General features: G+C 43.9%; 1 protein-coding gene across 1 annotated transcript in view; it reads left to right on the top strand.

The window, feature by feature from the left end:
- The first annotated feature begins 3,333 nt into the window (after positions 1–3,333).
- The window catches only part of BLNK (B cell linker), a 370,897-nt gene continuing 352,822 nt past the window's right edge, over positions 3,334–21,408 (top strand). The window contains 1 exon segment of the mRNA XM_030202997.1: positions 3,334–3,506. Within this exon segment, the coding sequence (XP_030058857.1) occupies positions 3,432–3,506 (75 nt within the window). The 5' untranslated portion in view covers positions 3,334–3,431.

The following is a 21,408-nucleotide window of genomic DNA, read 5'->3' on the forward strand; positions in this document are numbered from 1 at the left end:
TATTTTCGAAACAAGATGGATATCCATCTTTCATTTCGAAAATACCGTCAGGGATGTCCAAATACTTAAATTTGGTCATCCCTAGATTTGGTCGTCCCTAGACTTGTGATTTTCGGCGATAATCGAAACCAAAGATGTCCATCTCTGAAACGACCAAATGCAAGCCATTTGGTCGTGGGAGGAGCCAGCATTTCTAGTACATTGGTCCCCCTGACATGCCAGGACACCAACTGGGCACCCTAGGGGGCACTGCAGTGGACTTCATAAATTGCTCCCAGGAACATAGCTCCCTTATCTTGTGTGCTGAGCCCCCCCCAAACCCCCCTAAAACCCACTACCCACAACTGTACACCACTACCATAGCCCTTATGGGTGAAGGGGGGCACCTAGATGTGGGTACAGTGGGTTTGTGGTGGGTTTTGGAGGGCTCTCTGTTTCCTCCACAATGTAACAGGTAGGGGGGATGGACTGGGTCCGCCTGCCTGAAGTGCACTGCAGTACCCACCTAAAACTGTTCCAGGGGCCTGCATACTGCTGTGATGGACCTGAGTATGACATCTGAGGCTGGCATACAGGCTGGCAATCAATATTTTGAAAGATATTTTTTGAGGGTGGGAGGGGATTAGTGACCACTGGGGGAGTAAGGGGAGGTCATCCCCGATTCTCTCCGGTGGTCATCTGGTCATTTCGGGCACCTTTTTGTGCCTTGGTTGTAAGAAAAACACGACCAGGTAAAGTCATCCAAGTGTTCGTCAGGGACATCCCTGTCTCTTTTGATTATGGGTCGAGGACGTCCAAGTGTTAGACATGCCCAAGTCCCACCTTCGTTATGCCTCCGATGCGCCCCCTTGAACTTTGGCCATCCCTGCGATGGAAAGTAGTTGGGGACATCCAAAATCGGCTTTCGATTATACCGATTTGGATGACCCTGTGAGAAGGACACCCATCTTCCGATTTATGTCGAAAGATGGGCATCCTTCTCTTTCGAAAATGAGCCCAATAGTGTCAGAGCATGGAATAGCAACAGACAATATTCCTAACCGTGAGGAATTGTAATGATTTATCTTTGACTCTAAGATGTATAACTGATAAACAGCTTCAAAAATCTTTAACTGCTTTTTTATTTCAGAAATGTCTGTTATTCAAGTGAGATTTGATTGGTATATTGTACTTAATTGATGTTTTACTCTTGAGAATGCCTTGAACTTTGTGGTATTGGCGGATGATAAATGCAATTTGTAATGCAATGTAATGTAATTCTCTGCCTGCAGAACTAAGGCTAAGCAATTATATGAAACATTTACAAAAGACATTCAAGGCCTGTTTGTTTATAGATTCTTTTTCCACTAAACTACATTTTATATTAGGATAACTTGGATACTGTAGAATTAGATGGAAAGGGTCTTAAATACATGTGCTGTCTTTACTTGAATTGATCCAAATATCATGCTGAAGTGATGTTCATAACTTGGCTGCCCTGTGTGTGTGTGTGTCCCACTGACTAGAAACAGGAAGTTACATCAGAGGAGGTGGGACATGGCAGAGGGAAGGCACAGAACAGCTAGTGGCAGCCTCATGTCAACACTGCCGCTACTGGCAAATTATGGCAAGTTTAAAGGATCATCATGGGAAGGGGGAGAGTGAGAGAAGCCAGACCACTGGAGGGGGGCAAGAAAAGTAAAAGAGATGCCAGACTGAGGAGAAATCTGCTGTGAGTGCCAATGTGTGAGAGGAAGATCCTAAGGCATGTAAGCTGTGGAAGGGACCCAAATACATGTGTCACAAACCTATTGCATGTGACTTGGCATGTCTGATATTGGTCTAGATTTTAGTAAATAATGGAGTGAGGCAAGCCATGGAAGTAGTTTTACAGACATTAAAAAAAGGTTTCTTTGTCTTTCTCAGTTGTGTTTGAGGGCGATGACTTGTCTGGAAGCCCACTAATAACAGGAGAATGAACCACCCCCTGGATGGCTCAAGGGACATAATGGCAGATGCAATCACTTGGGCCTAGCTTGGTTTAGGCAGGTAGTCAGGGGAGAGAGGTGCAAAGAATAAACAGTGGCTCCAGAAACAGCCAGAACAAGTCATTGGCAGTAGCCCTAATTGGACAGTTTAACTTTAAAAATCTGGCATCGAGAAATCTCCCACGATGAGGAGCATTTTGGGGAGGGATCTAAAGTGGGAATTTAAGAGAGTGCCTCCAAGGCTCATGATCCTTCCTTCTCCTCAGAGGTGACTCAGTCACCAATCCTACCCTCCCTTCTTTTCCTTTAGCTGATGGTTTGTTATGCATGGCATGTTTGTTTGCAACTCAGGGACTTTTTTGTTGCAGCTGGGGGACCCATGCTTAAAGTCATGTTGTAAAGGAGGACCTTTGGAACAGGGTCTTAATATTCACTAGGTGGTGAATGTTAGGCCAGGGCTTTGAGTTCAGGCATGGAGATCCATGCCAGCCATTAGCTCCAGCTGTTATGGTGGGATATTACTTGTACAATTGGATTAGGGTGGCAATTGGACTCCGAGCTGTTATGGTGGGTAGTCCTGTGGTTTTTTGTGTTATATATTTTGCATTTATCTTTAGCTCAGGATCTGGTATACCAATAAACAAAGATGTGGCTAAATTTTACACCATCAGTCATGACTGATCATGTCATTTGTTATAGCCAAATCATTGTAATCAATATGTTCTTATGTTTGCAAGTGTTTCGTAATTCTTTCTAAATTCCCTTGGAAGGAAAGGGGGTGGTGATGGTCTCATAACCCCTGTCAACTTGCATGCACTAGAGTTTGTTTACAGATTAAAGGATAAATGAAGTTAGCTCTCTAGCATTCTGGGAATGAGTTTCCTCTTAATCACCAATTTTTATGAACAGTTTTCCCATGAGTTAAAAAAAATTCAGAGCTTCCTGGGGTTTATATCTTTTCACTGTCATAATTTTTTTTTTCTTTCTTCTAATACAAGAAAAGTCATCAGGAGAAAAAAACCAGTGCCAGGATAATTAAAAAAAAAAAAAACCTAAACAAAAGCCCTCTCATTAAAAAGTGTCTAGTGATGTGCTTCCCTGGTTCCCCTTTTAAGGACAAAGTGGCCCAGAAGCCCAGACAATGGACACTGTAACTAGGAATCTTCACCGGCCCAAGAGCCTAGTCATTGGAAAAACCCATAAAGAGACTGTGCATAAGATCTCCCTTTCACACTGTACTTCCAGAGAGCATTTCAACTATCTGAGCTTTGCTGCTCCTTTGCATATTTTTTTAGCTGCAGTTCCCCTAGGAGGGAAGGGGTTAAGTATGCATGAAGCTAGAAAAATTTGCAAAGAGAACTTCCTCCTCAGTGATTTTGTAACTCAGTAAAGTGCAGCCAAGCACACAAAATCAGCCTGAAGTTTAAACAAGAGGTCTGAGAAAACTTCCTCACGGACAGTAAAATGGCCTCAAAACTACCCCTTCGGGAGGAGTTTGAAAGCTGGACCCCCTACCAAGTGGCAGATCTGCTGCAACAGGTATGTCATGACCTCATTTTCTTGGACTAATCACTGTAGGAATGGAATTAGCTATTTGTATCTGACAGTGTCTGTTTTCTTTTTTCTAATAGTTTTATTCCATTTTAAAAACATCCCACAAAATAATGTATTATGAGATGATTGTAAGCAAAGTAATTATTTGAACTGGATTTGTAAGTTGTTCTCAGCGGGCTGAGCAAGAAGAGAAATTATCAACCTAATTTATAATTTGTTTTGCGGTATGATCATGGACAACACAATCAACTATCTACAGTTCTTTTTCTATTGAAATTGAACATAACTGTTTGGAGCACTGTCAGTGACTCTGGGTCTGTTTGACTAAGGCCTTTTCCCATTCTTTGTCCATAAAGAAAAAGCTTGCAGGTAGATATTCAAAAATCCAAGATAATTAGTTAAATTTATCCAGTTGTCTCTAGCTGTATATTCAGGCTCACTTGTCCAGATATGTGTGGCAGAATATATGGCTAAATTTAGCCTATTCTATTTTGATTAGCTACATTGAATGCGGCTCCCTGGCTAGTTCCATTAAAAAAAACAAAAAACAAAAGCATAAACCAAACAAATACCTGGCTATCCCTGTCTTCCTTCCTTATTTAAAAAGTTAAGTCCCTCCCTGGTTTCCCCTTCCTGAGTGTCTGTACCCTCCCCCCCCCTTTCTTTCCTGGATTTAAATAGTGTCCCCTGATGAGCTCCAATCTCCATTCCTCCCTCCATGCATAATTTCAAAAGATGACGGACCATCCCTGACCCCACTGATAACCAAGTCCTCTCACCAATTTAAAATTGACCACTCCTTTTTTCCATACTGAGGAATTTCCAAGTATGGGCCCAATGCCTCATGGAGGAGTAGCCTAATGGTTAGTGCAGTGGACTTTGATCTTGGGGAACTGAGTTCAATTCGTACTGCAGCTCCTTGTGACTGTGGGCAAGTCACTTAACCCTCCATTGCCCCTGGTACAAAATAAGTACCTAAATATATGTAAACTGCTTTGAATGTAGTTGCAAAAACCTCAGAAAGGCAGTATATCGAGTCCCATTTCCCTTTCCCTTTCTGTCTGCTCAGCCTCCTGGATTGCAGATTGTAGATTTGTACAATTTTAACCAGTTCACAATGAATTTTGCATTAACCAGCTAAAATCCACCTCCACCACACTCCTAAATCATTCCTTTTCTATCCAGCTTGGACTGATAGCTTTCACCTATATGGATGACACTCAAATTCTGGTTACATTGAATCCCAATAATCCTCAAGACAGCACTATTTTCAGTTCTAAGCCTGTGACAATCATGGACTGGTTTCTTACTATTAAGGTTAAAATAAATCCTGAAAAAAAATCCTAAAGGTATGATATCACTCAGAAAGGAAACTTTGGTTCCAATATCCCCTATATTTATGGCAGCTTCTCCAGTCACTATTGCTTCATCAGTGAAGATTTTGGGAGTATTCCTTGATAAAGACTTATCTTTCAAATTACATGCTTCCAATAAATCCAGGAAATACTTTTTTAAGCTGAAGTCAGTTTCTCCAGTTGGTTCTTTACTCTCTCAGAAAGCGTTACAAGCACTCATATATTCCATAGTCCTAAGTAAAATTCAATATTGTAATTTCTGTATTTAAAGGCCTTTGGCTTTTTAACATTAAAACATGACAGTCAGATTCATCAGTGGGGCAAAAAGTAGGATCATGTAACATCATTATTAAATGATGAGCACTGGCTTCCTGTCTCTCATAGGATTCCATTGAAGACTAAGGGCCCTGTTTACTAAGGTGTGTCAGCATTTTTAATGTGCCTATAATTAGCATGCATGCTAAACGTGTAGGTGCCTATAGGGATATTGTAGGCATGTACATGTTTAATGTGCGTATATAGTTAACGCGCGTTTAAAAAGCTAACGCACCTATAACGTGGCTTAGTAAACAGGGTCCTAATTCTTCTATATAAGATCGATTACTCTGGTCTGCCACTGTTTTTCTCTCATCTACTGATACCTTATTTCCCATTCAGAGCCCTGAGATCTATCCAGCAGAATTGTCTTGAAGCACTTACATTTTGCTGTATTCATCATCTGGACACGATCTGTAATTCAGTTTTTAGTGTAATCAGCCCTTCTCTTTGGAAATAATCTGCTAAGACTGGAATCATATTTCAAACATTTAAGAAATGTCAAAAAATTCCTTTTCTCGGATGTTTTTTGGGGATTAACTGAATGGATAGGCATCTTATAAATAATCTTAATGAATCTAAAAATTGATGAAGGACAGCAAGAGGGAGGTTGGGTTCAGCAGAAGCATGACGTTTGTAGCTGCTGTTTTCTTTCTCTTTATTAGTTTTAGTTAGTTTAGTTTGGTTATTGAGATTTATGAACCTCCTTTATGAAGATAATCACCAAAGGCGGTGTACAGCAGGTACAGTATAACATAAAACTTACAATTTTGTTAACAGCTTAACAATAGTAAAATGACCAAGTATAAACATAAATATAATGAATGAGGTAAACTTGAAAATAGCGAATTGAAACCTAATAATAGGACTACCATGAAACAGGATCAAAAATATACACATTTAACAACAATGAAATGCAAATAACAGAGATATAATACTACGTCAGCATAATGCTAATGAAACATCTAATAAGCATGCACTAGAACATTCAACTAAAATAGATATGATACTAAAGATTTTCTATAATACAGCTTATCATATAGCTGAGGGACCAAGTGCAGATATATAGATGAGGACAAGATGCATGGTAGATGAGTAGCTAAACTCAAGGCAAGTTCTTTGTACAGTTAAACAAGATATAAGGAACTGATTTAAGTTACAGTGTGTGTTGCAAGATAGTCCAGGTGCAGAATGGGTGTATGGTCAATCATCCTATGTATTAAAGGCTTGGGAGAAAAGCAATCATTAAACATGATGTTGTAATTCCTTTTTCTTCCTTCTCTTCTACAGCCCTATAATTTTAGTATTGCAAACTGTTGTGAAGGTATTTGTAAATTGCGGTTTATCAGATTTAGAATAGACTTTGAAACTATGAGATTTGGCCAGCAAGTGGAGCCAGATTTTCAAACAGGCAGATTCACCTGGCTAAACCCTGGTTTTGGCTGGGTAAATCATTTAAGAATTGCTCTTATTGTAAATCAGACCCCTCCTCCTCAGTTAGAAATTATGTTAAGGCCTATTTCCTGCTTTCACTTTCCTAAACAGACATCATATTTCTCGGTCCCAAGAAACCCATAGCAAAGTGAGTTAGATCAAGTTCCAGTAAGCTCCTTGTACAACACAAATGTAATGCTGGATGACTTGGTCCTGTGGGAAGGAATCTCCCCCTCCTGGCCCACAGCCAGGGAGTGGACCAGGGTGGAGAGTGAGGATTCCCTCACGCTGGGAGTCCAGGCTCCCCAAGCTACGGCTGTGCCGATTTTGCGAACCTACTGACCACCGACCGTAGATCAGTGAGGACCGAAAGCCCAATCCAGGAAATCAAGTGGAACGCTTGCTTTACTGCCTGGCAGACGATCCAGCCGAAAGGGACAATCACCAGCCCAGCAGACCGACCTCGTGGCCAACGGTCGAACTGACTGACCGCGGACGATCAGACCAACAGAAAGCACGATCCAGGAGGGCAAGCGGAACGCTTGCTCAATTACCTGGTAAGCGACCCAGCCGAAACGGATAATCGCCAGCTCAGTAGACTGCCCTCGTAGCCAAAGAAAGAACTGACAGAAAGAACTCCTGCCTGACTCGTGATCACGGCGTTACCCTACCAGAACCCGATCTACCGCACCAACTATCAAACAGACGGCAAGCTAAGTGATTGAATCTTCTGCCACAGATCATTCCAGCCCGTCTTTTCCGTCTCTTCCTGCTTGTTCCGGTCCTGCCGCTCAGCTCTCCTCTGTTCCAGCCCACCTAATCCAGCTTGTTCCAGAGTGTTTCAGCCCTGCTGCCCAGCTCTCCTCTGCCCCATCTTGTTCCAGTCCACCTGATCCAGCCAGCTCCAGCTCACTCCAGTCCTGCCGCAGTCCAGCTTGCCCAGGGTTTCGCAGTCCGTCGGATCCAGTTTCTCCCTGTTTGTCCCAGCTACCTGCTCCTGCCTCTCCCTGCTTGTTCCAGCTACCTGCTCCAGTCCTGCCGCCCAGCTCGCCCAGCCGCAGTCCGTCGGTTCCAGCTTCTCCCTGTTTGTTCCAGCTACCTGCTCCTGCCCCTCCCTGCTTGTTCCAGTTACCTGCTCCTGCCTCTCCCTGCTTGTTCCAGCCACCTGCTCCAGCTTACCGCAGTCTGTCGAATCCAGCTTCTCCCTGCTTGTTCCAGCCGCAGTCCGTCGGATCCAGCTTCTCCCTGTTTGTCCCAGCCATCTGCTCCAGCCTGTTCCAGCCCGCCTGACCCAGCTCATCCAGCTCGTATCAGTCCATCTGCACCAGCCTGTTCCAGTCCGCCTGATCCAGCCTATTCCAGCCCGCCTGACCCAGCTCATCCCAGTCCATCTGCACCAGCCTGTTCTAGTCCGCCTGATCCAGCTCCTCCCTGTTGTGCCAGACATCTGCTCCAGCTTCCTCCAGCCTGCCTGATCCAGCTCCTCCCTGTTGTGCCAGACATCTGCTCCAGCTTCCTCCAGCTCGCCTGATCCAGCTCATTCCATCCCGCCTGCTCAGCTTCCCCCTACTGCTCCAGTCCTTCTGCTTCAGCAGCACCAGCCCGCCTGATCCAGCTTTTTCCTGTCCACCTGATCCAGCCTCTCCCTGCTTGTTCCAGCTTGTTCCTGTTACCTGCTCCGGCTTGTTCCAGCTACCTGCTCCGGCTTGTCCCTGTCCGTCGGATCCAGCTTATTCCTTCCTATCCCAGTCATCTGCTTCATTGACTCAAGTCGCTACCAAAATACCAAAATCCTACTGCTCATGTTGAAATTCTACTACCAAATTGCTATTTAAATTCTGCAATATTGTAGACTTTGGGGCTTAAACTGCACCTCACTGCAAATCCTCACTTTATTTGCTCTATTAATTGCCGCTCTACAATCTGCAATATTGCTAGCATTTAGGATTAACTGCATCTCACTGTAATCTACTTTAATCATTGATTGAACTGCTTTAATGCTATGTTTAAAACCTCAAGTTGTTACCTCGACTTCTGATGCACATTGAATACCTACTTTAACTGTTGACTGTACTCCTCTACTCTATCTCAACTGCTGATTGAATTCCTCTACACACTATCACTCCCTATGCCTTAGCTGTTGCCTGCTGTCCCAGTCCTAGCCTTCCTTCCTGCCTTCCTCCTCTACTCCTATCACCTTAGCCACTTCACATTTATCCACATCCACCTAAGCCCTATATATGGCCCCTATACACATTCTCTTCATCGCCCTGTCCCTTCCTAACATCTTTCCCCTCCCCCTCCACTGTCTACCTCAGGAACTCATTGCCCACCCTTGTCCCCTCCCGTCCTGCTCACTACTCCCCTACCCTACCTCCCCCACCCCCCTCTACCTCCCCAGCTCTCCTGCCCCCCTCATCATTCCTAGCTCTCAACCTTCTACATTTCCTCCCCACCATTACCCCATCCCCATTCCTCCTTAACACATCCCGTCTTCGTCATCTTCGTCGACCCTCCTCCCCCACCCTCCTCCGCACTCTCTTACTCCTTCTCCTACTTTCCGCAGGTGACATCAATCCCAATCCAGGTCCCCCTCACCTCTCCTCTCCATATCCATGTAACCGATCCCAGAATGCCTCCAATCTCATCCCTATCCCCCTTCTCCCCCCCGCTTCCCTCCCCTTCTCGTATGCCCTATGGAATGCCCACTCAGTATGCAACAAACTCTCCTTCACCCACAATTTATTCATCTCCCGTTCCCTTCAACTGCTCGCTTTAACTGAAACTTGGATAACCCCTAACGACACTGCCTCAATCACAGCCCTATGCCGTGGAGGATATCTTTTCTCCCACACTCCATGCCCAGATGCAAGCGGTGGAGGCGTTGGGTTTCTTCTCTCACCCTCCTGTAGTTTCCAACCCCTCCTCCTGCCACAGTCTCACTGCTTCTCATCCTTCAAAACTCATGCCATCCGGCTATTCTACCCGACACCACTCAGAGTTGCAGTCATCTACCGCCCCCCTGATAAGCCCCTCTCTTCATTCCTTACTGACTTCGACGCTTGGCTCACCATCTTTCTTGATCCCTCATCTCCATCCCTCATTCTTGGCGATTTTAATATTCACGTTGACAACCCATCCAACTCCTACTCTTCTAAATTCCTCACTCTGACATCCTCCTTTAACCTCCAACTATGCTGTACCACCCCTACTCACTGTAATGGCCATTGTCTCGACCTCGTTCTCTTCTCTTCCTGCTCACCTTCCAACTTCTGCACCTCAGTCCTTCCAATCTCAGATCATGACCTAATCACCCTCACACTTCACCACCCTCCCCCTCAACCTCGCCCAACTATAACCACTGCCTTCAGGAATCTCCAAGCCGTCGACCCCCTACCCTATCCTCTCACATCTCCAATCTCTTCCCTTCCATCTCGTCTTCTGAATCCGTCAACAAGGCTGTCTCTACCTACAATGAAATTCTCTCCACTGCTCTGGGTACCCTAGCACCATCTGTCTCTCGCCCCACTAAGCGCATTAATCCTCAGCCCTGGTTAACCCCTTGCATCCGTTACCTTCGCTCCTGCACCCGCTCTGCTGAACGAATCTGGAGGAAATCTCGCACCCTGTCAGACTTCACCCATTACAAATTCATGCTTTCCTCCTTCCAGTCCTCCCTATTCCTTGCCAAACAGGAATATTACTCTCAATTAACCATTTCTCTTGGTTCCAATCCTCATCGCCTCTTCACCACCCTCAACTCCCTACTTAAAGTGCCCTCCGCTCCCACCCCCCTTCACTTTCTCCTCAAACTCTAGCTGATTACTTCCGCGATAAAGTGCAGAAGATAAACCTTGAATTCACTTCCAAGCCTTCTCCTCCCTGCGACTTCTTAACCCACTTCCTCAACCAACCTAACCTGACCTCCTTCTCCTCCTTCCCTGAGATCACCGAAGAGGACACTGCTCGCCTTCTTTCTTCCTCTAAGTGCACCACCTGCTCCTCTGATCCCATTCCCACCAATCTGCTTAACAACATCTCTCCTTCAGTTATCCCCTCAATCTGTCACATCCTCAACCTCTCTCTCTCCACCGCTACTGTCCCTGACACCTTCAAGCACGCTGTAGTCACACCACTTCTCAAAAAACCTTCACTTGACCCCACCTGTCCCTCCAACTACCGCCCCATCTCTCTTCTACCCTTCCTCTCCAAATTACTCGAACGCGCTGTCCACAGCCGCTGCCTTGATTTCCTCTCCTCTCAGGCCGTCCTCGATCCGCTTCAATCCGGCTTTCGCCCACTACACTCGACAGAAACAGCACTCTCTAAAGTCTGCAATGACCTGTTCCTTGCCAAATCCAAAGGTCACTATTCCATCCTCATCCTCCTCGACCTATCGGCCGCCTTTGACACCGTCAACCATAATTTACTTCTCGACACACTGTCCTCATTCGGGTTCCAGGGCTCCGTCCTCTCTTGGTTCTCTTCGTACCTTTCCCAACGCACCTTCAGAGTATTTTCTAATGGCTCTTCTTCCACCCCCATCCCGCTCTCTGTTGGGGTTCCTCAAGGATCTGTCCTTGGACCGCTTCTTTTCTCGATCTACACCTCTTCCCTGGGCTCGCTGATCTCATCACATGGTTTCCAGTACCATCTCTATGCTGATGACACCCAGCTTTATCTCTCCACTCCCGACATCACAGTCGAAACCCAGGCCAAAGTTTCGGCCTGCCTCTCAGACATCGCTGTCTGGATGTCCAACCGGCATCTGAAACTGAACATGGCAAAGACTGAGCTCCTTGTCTTTCCACCCAAACCCTCTTCTCCTCTTCCCCCACTTTCCGTCTCTGTTGACAACGCCCTCATCCTCCCCGTCTCCTCAGCCCGCAATCTCGGAGTCATCTTCGACTCCTCCCTCTCCTTCTCTGCCCATATCTAGCAGACAGCTAAGACCTGTCGCTTCTTCCTCTATAATATTAGCAAAATTCGCCCATTCCTCTCTGAACAAACCACCCGAACCCTCGTCCACTCGCTCGTTACCTCTCGTCTTGACTATTGCAACCTTCTTCTCACTGGCCTCCCGCTTAGCCATCTATCCCCCCTTCAATCTGTCCAAAATTCCGCCGCACGTCTTATCTACCGCGTGAACCGATACTCTCATATCACCCCTCTCCTCAAGTCGCTTCACTGGCTCCCGATCCGTTACCATATACAGTTCAAGCTTCTCCTATTGACCTTCAAGTGCACTCAATCTGCAGCCCCCCATTACCTCTCTACCCTCCTCTCCCCGTATGTTCCCACCCGTAACCTCTGCTCTCAGGACAAATCACTCCTATCCGTACCCTTCTCTACCACCGCTAACTCCAGACTCCGCCCCTTCTGCCTCGCATCACCTTATGCCTGGAACAGACTTCCCAAGCCCATACGCCATGCGCCCTCCCTGCCTATCTTCAAGTCCTTACTCAAAGCCCATCTCTTCTCCCTTGCTTTTGGCGCCTAACCACCTTCCCCATTCATGTTACCTACACTGACTACAGAGTTTGTAACCTCTAGATTGTAAGCTACCTACACTGACTACATAAGTTGTAAGTTACCTACACTGACTACATAGTTTGTAACCTTTAGATTGTAAGCTCTCTTGAACAGGGACTATCCTTCCCCATGTTAAACTTGTACAGCGCTGGGTAAACCCTGGCAGCGCTATAGAAACGCTAAGTAGTAGTAGTAGTAGGTTCTTTTCTCTCTTCAGCAGCCTGTTAGCAAGGGGTGTTCACAATCTAATTTGCCTAATCAAATCATATATAAATGAGTATCTGTCAGAAGTTGCTGGATGCTTGCCTCTGACTTCCAGTGTTCAGGGAATTCCAATGTAAATCCAAGAATTGTTATCCCCCCCCCCCCCACCCCATCACTTCCCATATAGCCTTCCATGATGAGCTACGACCTCCCTTACAGGGGTCCCTGGTCTTCATTTTAACAGTAGGGTTGGGCTTTGGGACTAACTCTAAACCCTGGTGAATGTTTAATACAGCTCTTGGGTTGGTGTTCTTCATTTCTACCAGGATCATATATCCTGTCACACCCAGGCAAATGAGCAATTTGAAAATTGGTCACTTTTCATGCAAGTGAACGTATGCATTGATGGTTCTTTGAGTTAGAGTGGCTATCAGCATCTATCACTTACTTTGTCTGCAATAAATGCCTAGTCTTGCCTAATGGTTGGTCAGGCCGTGTACTTAACATCCCTTTCTCTGGGTAAATCTATAGATCTCATGTATCCGGAAAGAGAATATTTTGGTTCATGAATACTCAGGTCCCTTACAGATGGATTACCAACATTGTTACTGTACACAACACACAAATCTTTGTGGCTCTTTTGCTCAACTTTTGCTTTGCGTCTTCAGTACAGTAATCAAGACAGGATGAATGATATACTGTGGTCACTGTATTAGGCACTTAGATTTGTAAGAAAAGAGTCAACAAACAAGCTATAAAAAGGTATGGCCTAGAACTTGTTTGTTATATGGACAGATGTGAGATAGGATGCAAATTTAGCTGACTGTGAGCCCAAGGCAGTCTATTATGCTCCTGAAAACAGCTGTCCTTGTTACAGTACAAAGGTCAAATAGTAACTTTCTTTTAAGGCTGAACCTTGTTTGTCAATATATTTTATCATCTATATTTATATGCTTTCTTGCAATAAATGGTATGTAATATAATTTCAGTTTGAATCATGCTTTTCTACAGGCAAACCAGTACTCAATGAATATCTACTATAATAATTTGCACCTCCAACATTCCGAAGCTCTTGGTTCGTAAGAGGAGAATTGCTGGGTGGCTGGAGGGGGGGCAGGGAAGAGAGGAGAATCACACACACTCTTTCTCACACAGACACACTCGCATATTCACTCTCTCTCTCACACACACATAGTCACTCTCACACACACACTCTCTCAAACATACACACTCCGAGGAAAACCTTGCTAGCGCCCGTTTCATTTGTGTCAGAAATGGGCCTTTTTACTAGTTTAATATATATCAGCAAAACAGAATAAAATAACACATTACTAATACATGTAATTAAGTAAAAGTTCAACCAAGCTGTTTAACTTTAAACAGATAAGCTATATGGATTTTCAGTGGTGTTATATCCATCCAGATGGTACCTTTGAAAATTCACACATAATATTACTTAGAGAAATTATCTATTTAATGTTATACTTGCCATTTCTGCTGCACCACTTGGATGGATAAGTAATCCATCTAGCATCTGAATATTGCCAGTGAGACAGATAACTTTTCAGCCAGCCCCAGAAAGTTCCTAATCATGCCATTTTAAAACAGATAATAGCCAGTTGGGGAGTAATTTTATAAAGAAAGCACTAAAACGTATGCCTAGACTACTGCCATGTGTACACAATTACTCCCGGATTCTATACTTGGCACCATAAATTGTGCGCCGAAATTTCGGCATGTGCCCAAGTTGTACATATAACTTAATCGAGCAACGAGCCCTTAACTAGAAATAATTGGGTGCTAACAACCAATTATTGCAGTTACTTGGCATCAATTAGAATTTGCACACACAACTGGCTGTGCGCTATTCTATAAGGCTCGATGGCTAACTCTCATAGCGCATATGGCCAGGGGTGTGTTGGGGGGTGTTTCAAAAAATTGCACATGGAATTATAGAATTTGCCTGAAGTGCGCCTAAGTTGGGTGCCAGCATCTATACCTGCTTTTAGCAAGTGTTAGTACAGCAGACAATAGTTAGACACCGGATCCGCACCGAACCCTATTTTATAAAGGGCACATCCCTCTATAGAAATGTCCTTAGCTCTCAATTTTTTCAACACTGAATTTTCCACACTATTCAGTTCTCTCCATTTTGTATGTGTTTCATATCTACTATAATAAAACGCAGCCTCAACTTTCTGAGGACACTGACGTCACTGAAGTCACTCACACACCGGTTCGTGGTTTCATGGTGGTGAAGCCACACAACATCTTCATGCCCCGCCCTCGCGTCACACGTGATGACGTCGAGGGCGCAACACGAAAACAAGGCTAATTAACGCACGGGGAGCAGTAGGGAAACACGCGGAGCGTGTTTCCCTATTCCTCCCCTTCCAAAACATCCCAGCCGCCCAGGACGTCCACATCAACCCGGCCCCTTTCCCCACATAGCCCCACCCCTTAGAAGTTACCGCCCCGCCCATGGTACCACACTCACCCTCAGCAACGTCCCTCCCCCCCTGTCACCTCCCCTCCCCTTCCCTTCCGCCTGTCTCCCTGGTGGTCTAGAGGTACCTGTTCGGTGGGGGCAGGAAAGAAAGAGCCCCCTCTTTCCTGCCCGTAGTGGTGGTGGTAGCATCCTTGCTACATCGTGTGGGAGTCCGGCTCTCGGTGTTTCAAAATGGCCGCCGAGAGTTCAAGCTGCATTGCGAGACTTCAACTCTCGGCAGCCATTTTGAAACGCCGAGAGCCGGACTCCCACACGATGTAGCAAGGATGCTACCACCACCGCTACGGGCAGGAAAGAGGGGGCTCTTTCTTTCCTGCCCCCACCGAACAGGTACCTCTAGACCACCAGGAAGACACGCGTAAGGGGAGGGGAAGGGAGTCCCCTGCCCGCTAGCGCCCGTTTCATCGCCGCCAGAAACGGGCCATTTTTACTAGTATACACATAAATGCCAAAATTCTGGCTACACATGTGTGTATGTTTCAGTTTCTCTGGTGGGGACAGTCTCATATTAAATAAAGTTTTCCTTTCAAATTTGAGCTGGAGTAGAGAAATCCACTGGTACAAATGTATCTGTGTACATACTAAGAGGCCCTTTTTCTAATCAGTGCTAGTAAATGAGCTTCACACATCCTAATATGGGATTTTCCCACATGTTAATCCCATTTCCAGCATGGCAAGTAAAAATAGGTATTTTTTCATTTGTTGAATATCTGGCCGAGTGCTAATGTTAGCTTTAGCATGCAGTCATTAAAAAAATGTAATATGGGAGCACTTACTGCCCTCTACTTAAACTGCATTAAGGGCTTCCACCCTTGACACGACCCCTCCAAAAAATGAATACAAAAAGATTACCTTGTTAGTGAAGGGAAATTTAGGGGCCCTTTTACTAAGCAGCGGTAAGCCCTCGCGAGCTTGCCGTGGACCAATCTGGAACTACTGCCGGACTACCACAAGAGCACGACAGTAGTTCCCATCCCTAGTGAGTGTCATTTTCAGCTTTACAAAAATATGTCATATTTTTGTAGCACCAGAATTTAACCAGTGGCAATCAGGCAGCACCGCATGCTACCTGGTTACCGCCGGGTTGGCACAGGAGCCCATACCACCTTCTCAATGGGTGGCGGTAAGGGCTTCCTACCGAAATGGCCATACGGTTAGTGGTTCACTTACCGCACAGCCATTTCTTTTTCCCCAAAATAGACAACTTTTACCCACTGCAGTAAAAGGGGGCCTCAGCGCATGTCAAAAATACGCGTTGATGCTGGCACAGGCCCCCTTTCACCGCAACTTAGTAAAAGGACCCTTTATCCATCTATTAACTTACTTGGTACAAATTCCTTTGAAAACTGTCCTAATACTGGCTTCACTCTGTCTATATCTTTTCACAAGCACCAAAGAAAGCTAAACATCATTTTCTTTTGCTTCTGTTTACGGAGTTTTTTAAAATTCACACATAAATCCCCTAGTTCTATATATAGCGCTCAAAAAAATAGAGATCTTCAGCTTGGAAAAGAGAAGGATGAGAGGAGATATGATTGAGGTCTACAAAATCCTGAGTGGTGTAGAACGAGTAGAAGTGAATCAATTTTCCACTCGTTCCAAAAGAACAAAGACTAGGGGACACTCAAGGAAGTTACATGGAAATACTTTTAAAACAAATAGGAGGAAATATTTTTTTTCACTCAAAGAATAGTTAAGCTCTGGAACTCTTTGCCAGTGACTGTAGTAACGGCGGTATGTATTCATTTTTTGGAGGGGATGTGTCAAGGGCGGAAGTCCTTAGTGCCTTCTAAATAGAGGGCAGTAATTTTTAATGACTGCATGCTAAAGCTAACATTAACACTAGGCCAGATATTCAACAAATGAAAAAATGCCTACCTGGGTTTAAAAAAGGTTTGGATAAGTTCCTGGCGGAAAAGACCATGACCCAAATTCCCACATGCTTTTTATTTGCCTCCAGCTGCCCTTGGACCCAAATATATTTGACCATGGCCTTTCTACATTTATTTAAAAAAAAAAAAAAGTAGAAAGCCAATTTATCCACAGTTGTTTTGTAGTGTGTGACACTTGGTTAATGTTTAGTGGATTTTTCTTTTGTTTAAGTGTACTATCTGCATCTATAAACATACCTTTACCACTCACACTTGTTCTCTTCACTCTTGCTATAGTGCATGTAAATTCATAATATGGCAGCAGCATCTCAAATACTGATATATACACTGAAGAATCTAAGGACAAATCCGCCCTCAAAATTCAGCTAATATTAAATTCAGAGCCATAGAAACTACTGTGACATAAATATCAAGTTAAGCAACACTTCTCTACTTCTCTATAATCAATTAAACACTCTCAGGTACCACACTCATCATTCAAGTGTGACTTGGCAAGACAAAATTGCTTAAAGTGTTCTAGGTCAAAAATAGTATCCCTGGTTTAATGATAATTAACAGAAATGCAAGCAATTAGAGAGGCTTGGCAAGAGGAAGACACATTAGAGACTGAACAACAGTGGAAATCTGCATTTAGGAGTCTTTTTACCAAGCTGTGTTAAAAGGATCCCTTTGGTGACAGTGCGTGGGTTTGCCACATGCTGAAGCCACCCTTTTAGCAGAGTGGGTAAAAGGAATTTTAAAAATGGAAATGGAAGTGCGGTAAATTAAGTACTTGCCACGTGGCCATTTGCTGGGGGAGCCCTTACCGCCTCCTATTTAGGAGGCGGTAAGGGCTTTCGCGCTAACCCAGTGGTAACCGGGTAGCGCTAAAAAAAAATAAAATTATTTTTGAGCTACAGAAATGGTGCACGGCACACACCGGCAGTACTACTGTGCTCCTGCAGTAGCCCAGCAGTAGGGCCAATTTGTCGTGCGCCATTGTCACAGTACCCTACTGTGCATTTGTAAAAGGGCCCCTTAATGCTTATAAATATGAACTGCTGTCAACTAAAAGAGCATATTATTCATCTCAAGAAAACATTTCAAAATAGTAGATACTGTAGTATTAGTCAATCTAATGACCTTATAACTACCATTAGCTGATCTAAAAGTCTGCCAACTGCAGGGGAGCCGGCTGATTATTTTTAAAATAAAATAATTAGATCTTCTGTTGTGAAGTGGGTTAAGATGGCGACAAGAGCGGAAGTCGGGACTTGAAGCTCTCGAACTTGTCTCAAACGCCTTGCCGAAGGGCAACTTTCTCCGACCTAGCGATGGGAAAGAGAAAGGGGAAAGCAGCGGTCCCTACCTCCATGGTCCCGCAGTTAACTCCTGCCTCACGCCAGACGACTTTGGATAGTTTCAGAGTTTTGGTTCCTGGTGAGCGTACATCCACCTCGAATGACCCGGCCCTTCAGAGGACCGAGTGCAGCATAGAGGGAGTTACGTTGAGTCCTCCCTCTCATACCGCACCTCCGCGACCCGGAGATGATTTGTTACTCATGGGGTCATATCGCTTGGAGGCCACGGAAATTCCTGGACCCCCAGCGTCTGAAGGAGGACCCATGAGGACTTCTACCCCAGGCAGAGAAACAGCGTCGCAGGATTCCATTTGTGAATCAGCCTCAACTGCCCAGGAGATCGGGACCGTGAGTACCGGAGGAATAAAAAAACCAGCGGTAGTTACTATGAGTATGTTATGGGACGCTATCCAGGGAGTGAATAGCACTCTGATTCAAATGAATACTTCAGTCAATAATGAAATAACTGATTTAAAAAAATCTAACCAGATATTTTCTGAGCAAATTCAAGCACAGAATGCCAAGATTTTAACAAATCAAGGAGAAATTCAGAAGTTGCAAATCTCACAGAAGCTTTAATTAAGGAAAGAGATATCCAGGACAGGAAGCTTGAATACCTTGAAAACTGTGGACGAAGGAACAATTTGAGATTTTTAAATTTCCCGAAATCTCCTCTGATAAATGCAGTGGATATGCTTAAAAGATATTTTAAAGATGTACTGGGGATTCCGGAGGAGGCATATCCGCCTATAACGAGAACCCAGTACATCACGGGAAGACCTGGATTACCTAAAGATAAATCTCAAGCTGCTCCTCCTGCTGAATTGAATTTAACTGAGTTCCTGGAAACCTCACTTGAATTCATCTCTGAAAGAACAACATTATTGGTAACATTCGTGCTTGAACCTGATCGCAATAATATTCTGCGATCATATTTTAGACATATAAATGATTTATTTCTGGGACATAAGATACAAGTTTTCCCTGATATGGCTCGTGCCACTCAGAAGAAAAGAAAAGAATTTTTGATTTATAAACCTAGAGTTTTAAAGTTAGGGGGAACCTTTATTTTGAAATTTCCTTGTAGGTGTTGTATTACCTTTAATTCGGTTAATTACCTATTCTTTAACTCTATGAAGTTGTTAGATTTTATTGAATCAAAAGAAAGGAGTGTTTCGCCTCTGGAGGCGAACCCGTAACCACGAGAATGCTGTTAATATTTGGCTGTGGTAATACGTTTCACCCTCCCGCTGTTTAATATTAAATTATGTTACCTATGTTAAATTTCTTAGATCTTGACTCAAAGATTTGTGGACAAAGTTATAAAATATTTTCCTTTAATGATTTTTCGGTAATATGTATTACCTAATAATATTTAATTTCCAAATTTCTGTAACATTTATGTTTTTATAGATGTAGATGTAAAAAAAATTTATAAATAAAGAAATTTAAAAAAAAAAGATCTTCTGTTGAACCACAATTGATTCAACATTCAGTGGCATAGTTCTTTGATAATAACCCTGCTGACCAACTGTGGGCTAATTTTCTCCCAATTCAGCCAGCAGAGATGAACTCTTTATTTAAAAAAGTTCTCTAATTGACCTCATCTCACACAAACTGTCCACAGACCAGAACCTAATAACAGAAATTAAATGGACAGAAACATCATGGACCGACCACTACAAGCTAAACCTATCCCTAAAATGGCGGGAAAAGGGTTCACACCATATACAAGAACACACAACCTACAGCACAAGAGGCCAAATAGACTCGGAAACATTCTGGCAACAGATATATAATAACGACTGGACAGCACAAACGGACTCCATATACTACCTCTCAGAATGGGATAAAAGATGCAGCAGCATACTGGACAAAATAGCTCCCTTTCAAACAAGAACCTCACGTAGGCATAACTCAATACCGTTGTTCAACGAAAAACTGAAAAAAATAAAAACACAATCCAGGAAACTCAAACGAGCTTGGAAAAAAATAAAAGATGAACACACACTCAACGCATGGAAACAAATACAAAGAAAATACAAATACGCAATAAGACAGACCAAAAGGTCATACTACAAAACTAAAATAGGGCCATATTACAAAGACACGAAGAAATTATACCAACTCGTGAACAAACTACTAGACATCACCTTGGTCACCACAACCAATACAGACATACCATCTGCAGACAACCTTGCTAAATAATACTTCAATTAAAAAATTGCAAACCTACGTAACACCCTACCTCAGAACAACACCGATACTGAAAAGTTCATCACTGGCTTGGACTCAACCACTGGTGAATACCCAGCAGACCAAACCTGGTCAAACTCCGCTCTCCTCACCGCCGAAACAGTCACCCAGGCAATTAATAAGTTCTCCAACTCTCACTGCAAACTGGATATCTGCCCCAGCTACCTATTAAAATCCGCCCCCCACCGCTTCATAGCAGACCTCACATCCCACTTAAACTACATGCTTCAACAAGGTCTCTTCCCTAAGGAAAATGGCAACATCCTACTCACCCCAATACCAAAAATCCAAGAAAAAACAAATGAAATCACTAATTACCGCCCAGTAGCATCAATCCCACTGGTGGTCAAACTGATGGAAAGCATGGTAACCAAACAACTTACTAATTATATAAACAAATTCACAATACTACATGAATCACAATCAGGATTTCGCCCTCACCATAGCACTTAACAGTACTAATTACCCTCCTAGCCAAATTCAAGCAGAAATAGCCAACAGGTAAAAGCATACTTCTCCTCCAATTGACATGTCCAGCGCATTCTACATGGTAAACCATAAACTACTACTAAGACTCCTAGATACTTTGGGATTGGCGGACACATACTTAGGTGGATCAAGGGTTTCCTAACCACTAGAACATATCAAGTGAAATCAGGCTCAAACATATCATCACCGTGGAAAGCAGGAATGCAGAGTGCTCAAGGATCACCCTATCACCACTCCTTTTCCAACCTAATGATGACCCCACTAGCCAAGTCCTTATCCAACCAAGGCCTTAACCCTTTCATCTATGCAGACGAGGTTACAATATACATTCCTTAAAAACATGATTCTGACAGAAACACCAACGAAATCAAGCTCAGCTTGAATATCATGAACTCATGGGCAAATGCATTCAACTAAAACTCAACATAGAAAAAACACACTGTCTCATCCTCTCATCCCAATACATACGAACAAACCCACAAATATAAACACCCCAGACCATACCCTCCCTATCTCAGACAGCCTGAAAATTTCTCGGCATTACATCGACCGTAACCTCAC

This window comes from Microcaecilia unicolor, chromosome 5 (genome assembly GCF_901765095.1).
Source record: "Microcaecilia unicolor chromosome 5, aMicUni1.1, whole genome shotgun sequence".
Lineage (NCBI taxonomy): Eukaryota > Metazoa > Chordata > Amphibia > Gymnophiona > Siphonopidae > Microcaecilia > Microcaecilia unicolor.